We start from the raw sequence: 7,354 nt of genomic DNA on the forward strand, positions 1-7,354 counted from the left end.
TCCTTTTTTTGAAAAATTTTCAAATTTCTATCAATTTACGAAAAAAGGAACAAATTGAAATAAGGAAATTTGTTTGTTATTTTCTTAATTGGTTCATTGAAATATTTTAAAAAGAAAGGAAAAAAAGAAGTGAAAAAAGTTTCAAAAAATACATTTAAAAAAAGAAATTTTTTGTGATATGTTTTTTTCCTGATAAAGAACATATCACTTTTTCTTATTATCCAAAAAAAAAGCAAAGAAGGATAGAACTTCCGTTACTTACTCTTCATTTGCGGATTTCTTTCTTTTTCTATCCGCGCCGTCGTGTATTGTTATTCTTGAAATTGCGATAACAAAAACTTAAACATTCATTTTTTTATTTTTATCTCAATATTTTTATGCATTATCTTAAATATCTGTTTGCTTTCGGATTATGCAGTTGTTTGTTTTTAGCGTTATTAGCGGAAAATGGACGGCTAAATCTCCTTGAGGAGATTATAAAACTGTTCGATTCGATCATGCGAGCGCATCGCGGTGAGTTGGTTGTCGAAGTAATTACTGCTGAGGTAAGACTGCTTGTGGTGGTCTCACTTTTTTACCAGTAATTTAATGTTATTTTCTTGAAGAGCGAGAAAAGTGAGGGGTAATCTCTTTTTTTAACTTGGAGAAAAAAATCAAGCTTGAATCATGTGGAACTAAGAATTTTTAATACCATCATCAGTTGGTATGATCGTCGTTCAAATCAAGAAATACTGTTCTTGAAGTTGACTGTCTTGAATACCAGTGAAATGATTTAGTTCTGGCATTCATTCTTGTCACTATTTAGGCTTAAAATATTTCATTTTTAGCAGCTCAGCAAGAAACATGAAGCGGCATTAAAGGAAGCATTGAACAAATTTGCAAAGCCTGGACAGAATTTGCAAATTCAGATGACCGTGAAACCGAGTATCCTTGGTGGCATGATGGTGAGTATTGGTGACAAGTTCATCGATATGAGTATAAGCTCACAGTTCAAGAAATTCGAGGATATTTTGCGGAATGCTGCTTAAATTCGAGCATTTAGAAATATTTAGTCACCTTTTTATACTTAGTCATTTTTCTTGTGATCCAGGTTTACATCTTTTAAATAAAATATATTAGCGTTGTTCACCACTACAGCAATATTATATTTGCTATTGCAAATATGCATGTTATTGTAACATGCCTGTTATTGGAGTTTCGGGTTAGTTTTTTTTTTTTTTTTTTTTTTTTTTTTTTACATTATTGTTTACTGGTGTGGAATGTTGAAGGGTAGTAATGATTGCTTTTTTTGTCTTTAATCATAAAACTTCATCATGTCAGTTTTCTGCTTCATGAATCTTACGGCTTTCTTTAATTTTATCGAAAATGGAAGGTCGTGGCCAATAAGCATTAACGATTGCTGCTTAAACGTCCATGTACCATATGAGAATTGCTGAATTTTAAAAAAGAAATAGGAAGAACGAAGTTTCGGCGAAACGATCACGTGCTAAATGATTCTAGAATTGAATTTATATATTTTTATAGAACAATAAGTCATTTGAAGTCTTGAAGTATTGGATTTTGGAATTTGTTAAACAATGGAGTGAATACTGGTAGTTAGAGTTTCTGCCGATTTGGATTCTAATAATTTAAATAGTCTAAAAATCCCTGCTACAATCATTCAACTTACCAATTTTGTCGTTATGCTGCATTTCTTGACAGAACACTTCGATATCTTTGAATTCAGGGAAGAGACGAATAGTGATTCTTGAAACCCTACATTACATTTACATTTGCATACGATGATTAATTAACTCATCACTGTACCGTTTTGCTAATTTCGCTTGAAAGATACTGACTAAAAATTACTACTTTAGCGATAGGATTTTACTGTTTTTGTGGTCTATTTCAGTATTCCTCCATTAGTTTCCAAGTCAAATTGTTTTTTAAATCATTATTTGCATAATGCTGAAGCTGCTAATGTTGCAATTTGGAGAGGTAAAATTTTGCCAACGAATTGTAATAATTGTCAAATTCGAACAATTTTACATGGAATATTATTACACCATAATTAATCAGGTTATTTCTATAACGTTATTAATCAGGTTATAAGGTAATTTTATTGAAGTTCAAAATCAGTATGCTCTTTCAGTTTTCAGGTAAAAGTGTGATTTGGAAATTTAAAAGATGGAAAATGACATGATATGATGGAAAATTATGTATAAGACGTTGAAATTTTATATGTCCTTTCGTTTCATTTATCCAAATTTTTAGCAGTTCAGTACCATTAAAGTGCTTCCGGGAATGCTGAAAGGTTTGGTTTTTTTTTTTTGCCTATCTTTCTATCGTTCAAAGTTCATTCATCTGCTAAGGTTACTATCGCTGAAGAAGATGAAATTCATAAAAGACAACCATGAGAAAGCTTGTTCCCGTTATTTATATTACTACAGTTGGATATTACGTTAAAATCATTGTAGTATTACTTAGATTTAAGACTCGCCAAAGAGGAAACAAATCAGTTAATTGTGATAGACCGCTTAATCGATAATTTTATGTTCCATCATCAGATAGACCGCTTAATCGATAATTTTAAGTTCCATCATCAAATTAAAAATAATCTCATTGACTTGAAGCATTCATTCTATTTGATGAGCACATCTTCCCTTTCCCAATACTTCACCTATCGTCTATTTCTCATCATTGTCAAATCAGAATCATTCAATTCTCATCATTCTCAAATTACTTATCGTTAATTAAGTACAACTGATGTTATAAATTCTTATCTCTCATCTCCTTTTTCTCATTCTTCCGCATTTCGATCCATTTATCCATTTAATCATCATAATGAATAAATCCGATAAGCTTCCATTTGGAATAATATTTCCACTTGGGATGGTTGAATAATAATTGAATGCTTCGTAATTAATGAGAATAAATGTAACTTTCACAGCTAAACACATTGATACATTATTGACCTTAATTATTCGTAGGAAATTCCCATAATTATAACTCATCCTTTAATATTGTTGAGAACACACATGGCCAATCATAAATCAGTTTTTATTGCTCTTTGCTTCCTTACCATATTCTAATAATGAAATGAGATTAAATTAATTTAAGTTTAAGCTGAATACTATCCTTTGATCAGTTATTATGTCATTTTCATATAAACTTACTCGTTCAACTTATTTTAAACAAATAAATTATTTGCTCACTTAAATTGCATTGAACCCAATGTTTCCATCTAAATTACCTTGAATTTATTTGCTTACTTAAATTGCATAAGCTACTGCAAAAATTGCATTAACAGCAAATATTGCTCACATGAATTGCATTGGAATTCGTTGCTTGCTCAAGTGGCATTGAACTTATTTTGCTTATTAAACCTATTTTGGTTCATTAAATTGATTAAATTTATTTTGCTTAAATTACTCTGAACCAATTCGCTTAATTAAACTACAATGATATTATATAATGTCAAAAAAAGGAAGAATATAAATCAGTGCTAAATTTCGGGTGACATTTAAATATGGTCAAGTAACTATTGCGCTGCGGGTCATCTATATTTTTAGACATTCCCAGCCATGGTAATTCTTGTTGTCTCCTGTCCTTCTCAATGTGTGTTTTTTGTAACCCAAAAGGTTAAATATTCATTTGATATAAATACCGTTTATGAATAATTCTGAAAAATTTCTGCAACAACATTGTTCCGAAATATTTTGTTCCCAATTATTAGTTGGTTGAAAAAGAATGTGATTTTCTAAGCAAACTAATCGAAAAATGAAACCTTTTAGTTAGCATTTTTATCTTTTGTTAAATAAAAGATAAATTTTCGAAAAAAATTTGGATTTCTGTTTAGTTCCTGAGAATTATCTAAATTTTAATTATTACTATCTTTTGTTGAAGTATAAGTATGCAAAATATATATTGTTTAGGATAATTGAGAGTAGTACTGACTCGACTGCAATACATTAAACATAGACAAAAATACATATAAATACAAGTATGGCAAGAAAGTATGGATAAGTAGCATGGAAAAATATTTAAAAAAAAACAATATCAATGCAGCACAATATGTACATTAATACGCCTAAAACAAAGCAGTATTTTATGAAAACTCCATTAGATCATGACCTTTGAACCTGAATATAATATTTTGATCTTCGAAGATATTTTCTACAATGATATTTTCTGTGAAAGTTCCGAAAGTCAATTTCACTTAATGTTCCCGAATTGGTAAAAAAATAATATAATTACGTGTCATACTACACTAATGTTGACAAATTACCATTCATATAGCTTTCTTGGATTTCTTTATCATCATTGCAGCACCATGCGTAAATGCAGTGTATGAGACCTGCAGTGCAAAGCGCAGTTGACGCAATACCAAATGCTGCGCCAACACCTCGTGATATGGTACCAACTCGTCCTGGTAAGAGCATCCATTGTAATATGCTACCTGAAAGTAAAACAAACGCTAGAATTGCTTTTATTCTCACGACTTCTCAATAATAACTATCAGTAATTTACATTTTATAGAAAAAAAAAATCAGTCAATATGGTCTATATTTGAAGATTAGAAATCACTTCTGAAAATCATAAAAAAGTTATTACAATATGCTTAATTCATCACATTTACTTCCACAATTTCCTTCTCAGTTTTTTTTGCATTTAAGTGCTTACCTGTGATTTAAGTTTCATTAGCAATTGTTTACCTGTGATTCAGGTTTCATTAATAATTGTTTACCTATGATTCAAGTTTCATTAATAATTGCTTACCGGTGATAAAGAAAAGTACCGCAAAAAACCACGCTGCATAAACAATACAACGTAGAAGACGTCCACCACTTAAAAATGATAGTACCCTGAAAAGTGGACAAAAAAAAGCTGTAAATTAGATTGACAAATTTAAGGTTAAAAAAAATTTGAATTTACGTTGAAATCATGAAACGGAAAAAACAAAGGCAAGTGGATATTTTAATCATTAAATCATTAATCATTAAATCATTAAAGATTAGTCATTAAAGGGGTTTATTAGTAATTTACTAAATTAATAAAGCATATTTAGCTTTGATTCTATGATTTAAACAGATTTAATCCTAATCTGTTATTGCAATTGTTCTGCCAGGAAATGATCACTCATAAATAGATAAGATTTCTTAAGCTTCTCAAATTTCATTCGCAATAAAGGATTATTTCAGGTTGTAAAGTCCGTTAGTACTGCTCTCCAATTACTCTTCCCTACTACTATACTTTACCAATGATTCATGTTGTATCCGGAATTATGAAACTGCGACTATTTATTAAGGCAATTTATGGTATCTATTATTGAACAACCGACCGGAAAATTGAGGGAAATGAAGCGGAAAATTTTGCGATATCCGTCTTCTGTATGTTACTCAATATTGTTCTAAATTATCGGGTAAAATCATTGAGGCAGAGAAACTAAAATTGAAATATCGAATAAAGGAATTTAATTTGAAAAGTCACAGAATTGAAAATGAATAGTTGGGAGGAGGAATTAAATTTTCAACACTGAAAGTATGCATTTCCTCAAATCTTAAGAAAATAGGTAAAAAGGTAAATTAGCAAGTTATTAAAAAGTAAGTAATGTAAGCAAAGCATTGAATAGATAATGAGTAGTTAAGTAATTAGGTTGGAAATCATTTTATTTAAATAGACAGAGAAATTAAAAGTAGAAATAGTGTTGGGATTTTCAAAAAATTTCCAACATCGAATTGGATAATTTGAAATTGCCATTAATTGTCAACGTTAAAGAACAGAACTTAGTTGACCTTCTAATAGATGTCGGATTTGTTTTTAGCATTTTGAGGGCGAAAAAAAGCTGCAAGGTAGATAGAAGGAAGGTGGAAATAGATGTTGTCACGGCGATCATGGATAATGAACTGGCAATTTCATACATCGCGTTACGCACCATCAGTGAATTGTCGGCGGCTATGTCCGATGATTCCGTTGTAGTCGTTCTCCATTGAATAGAAAGCAAGCTCAAGAGTGATGTGAATGCGAAAAGGATTGATAAGATGGACATTAGCGCTAGTATCAGTAATGAAAATTTAACCTACAAAAAAAAAGAAAGAAATGAAATTTAAATTAAAATATACTTTCAAGTATTGGTTTAGATGAAGTTTTATGTGAAATTCTGAAAAATCAATTGATTTATATAAATTTAACTCAGATATTATATTTTGAACAAAAAAAAGTCATCCTGATACTTTGACAAAATTTTGATGTGCATCATTCCTGACCTACATTTAATCATTAGTACTAAAATTTAAAAGAAATTTGACAAAGTCATAAAATTTTTTTCTTACTGCATCCTTTCAATAAAAATTTCATACCTTTGCATAATCTTTTCCTTTTTTTTCTCTTAAAGAAATATTGACAAACTTGAAGATTTTTTCTTTTTACTTAAATTTTGGTAATTTTTACAGAGCTATTTTAAGTTCAAACTATTTAGCGTGAATTATGAAATTCAATATCATAGTAGCGCAAAGATCATACCCTGGCGACATTTATTCGAGCTTGAGCTTGTTGCTTATGGAAATTCGTATCTGCTTCTAATGGAGGCTTGCGTTGCATTGAATGTATTCGGCGACTACAGGGTGATGGTGCAACCTGAATTGACCTGTTAAAATAACAAGAAAATTTGCAAGAACGAAAGAATCTCTCGATTGTATTCGTCTGATATGAAAAAGTAAAATATTTTATTTAACTCTCAAGAAAAAAAAATGAAATGAAATGACAGATGATGACAGTTATTAGATTTAGCCATCTATCCATCTGAATAATGTTATTCCAAAACTACACTTATGAAATTTTGTTACATTTTATGGAAATAGAATAATTAGAGATGGATAAGAAGTTATTTGATGGAAGATTAAATATTAAAAGCATGAGGAAAATTTAGACATATGAAAACAGATGAAGAATAAAGCATCAATGAAGAGAAAAAAGTGTCACCGATATCTACACATGACAAGTTCACACAATCGTCACATGTATCACCCTTTCTCTCCCTTCGAATCCTAAATCATTTCACTGCTCGCAGTTGAGATGTCCCGATCCGATAATGTAATACTTCACCTTTCTATCTGCATTCTGTATATCAAACAATTAAGATAATATCATTTATCGTCATGTCTGTTAACATTACCAACATTTATCACTAAAACAATCTATGCTTTCCCAATTGTTTTATGCTATAATTAATCGAGTTTTATGCTACAATTAATCGAAATATAATTATAAAAGGTATTGCTTTCTTTCTTTTTTTTTTTGTTTTATCGTATGCATTACTGTACTGATTATCGTAGAATGATTGCTTCAACTGTATGAATGCTAATTTTTTTACTTA

General features: G+C 30.0%; 2 protein-coding genes across 3 annotated transcripts in view; one reads left to right on the plus strand and one right to left on the minus strand.

Annotated features, from left to right (window-relative positions):
* Positions 1–1,130, plus strand: part of LOAG_17713 — a 5,564-nt gene extending 4,434 nt beyond the window's left edge. For both annotated transcript variants that reach the window (XM_020450376.1, XM_020450375.1), the window contains 2 exons: positions 433–545; positions 828–1,130. In XM_020450376.1, the coding sequence (XP_020305947.1) occupies positions 433–545; positions 828–1,028 (314 nt within the window). In that variant the 3' untranslated portion in view covers positions 1,029–1,130. The remainder of the gene's footprint in view (positions 1–432; positions 546–827) is intronic.
* Positions 1,131–4,206: 3,076 nt separating this feature from the next.
* Positions 4,207–7,354, minus strand: part of LOAG_17714 (hypothetical protein) — a gene marked incomplete at its 5' end in the record, with an annotated part of 4,219 nt that continues 1,071 nt past the window's right edge. The window contains 4 exons of the mRNA XM_020450377.1: positions 4,207–4,438; positions 4,759–4,844; positions 5,775–6,058; positions 6,502–6,615. Of these exons, the coding sequence (XP_020305948.1) occupies positions 4,245–4,438; positions 4,759–4,844; positions 5,775–6,058; positions 6,502–6,615 (678 nt within the window). The 3' untranslated portion in view covers positions 4,207–4,244. The remainder of the gene's footprint in view (positions 4,439–4,758; positions 4,845–5,774; positions 6,059–6,501; positions 6,616–7,354) is intronic.

Source organism: Loa loa (assembly GCF_000183805.2).
Source record: "Loa loa unplaced genomic scaffold supercont3.118, whole genome shotgun sequence".
Classification (NCBI taxonomy): Eukaryota; Metazoa; Nematoda; class Chromadorea; order Rhabditida; family Onchocercidae; genus Loa; species Loa loa.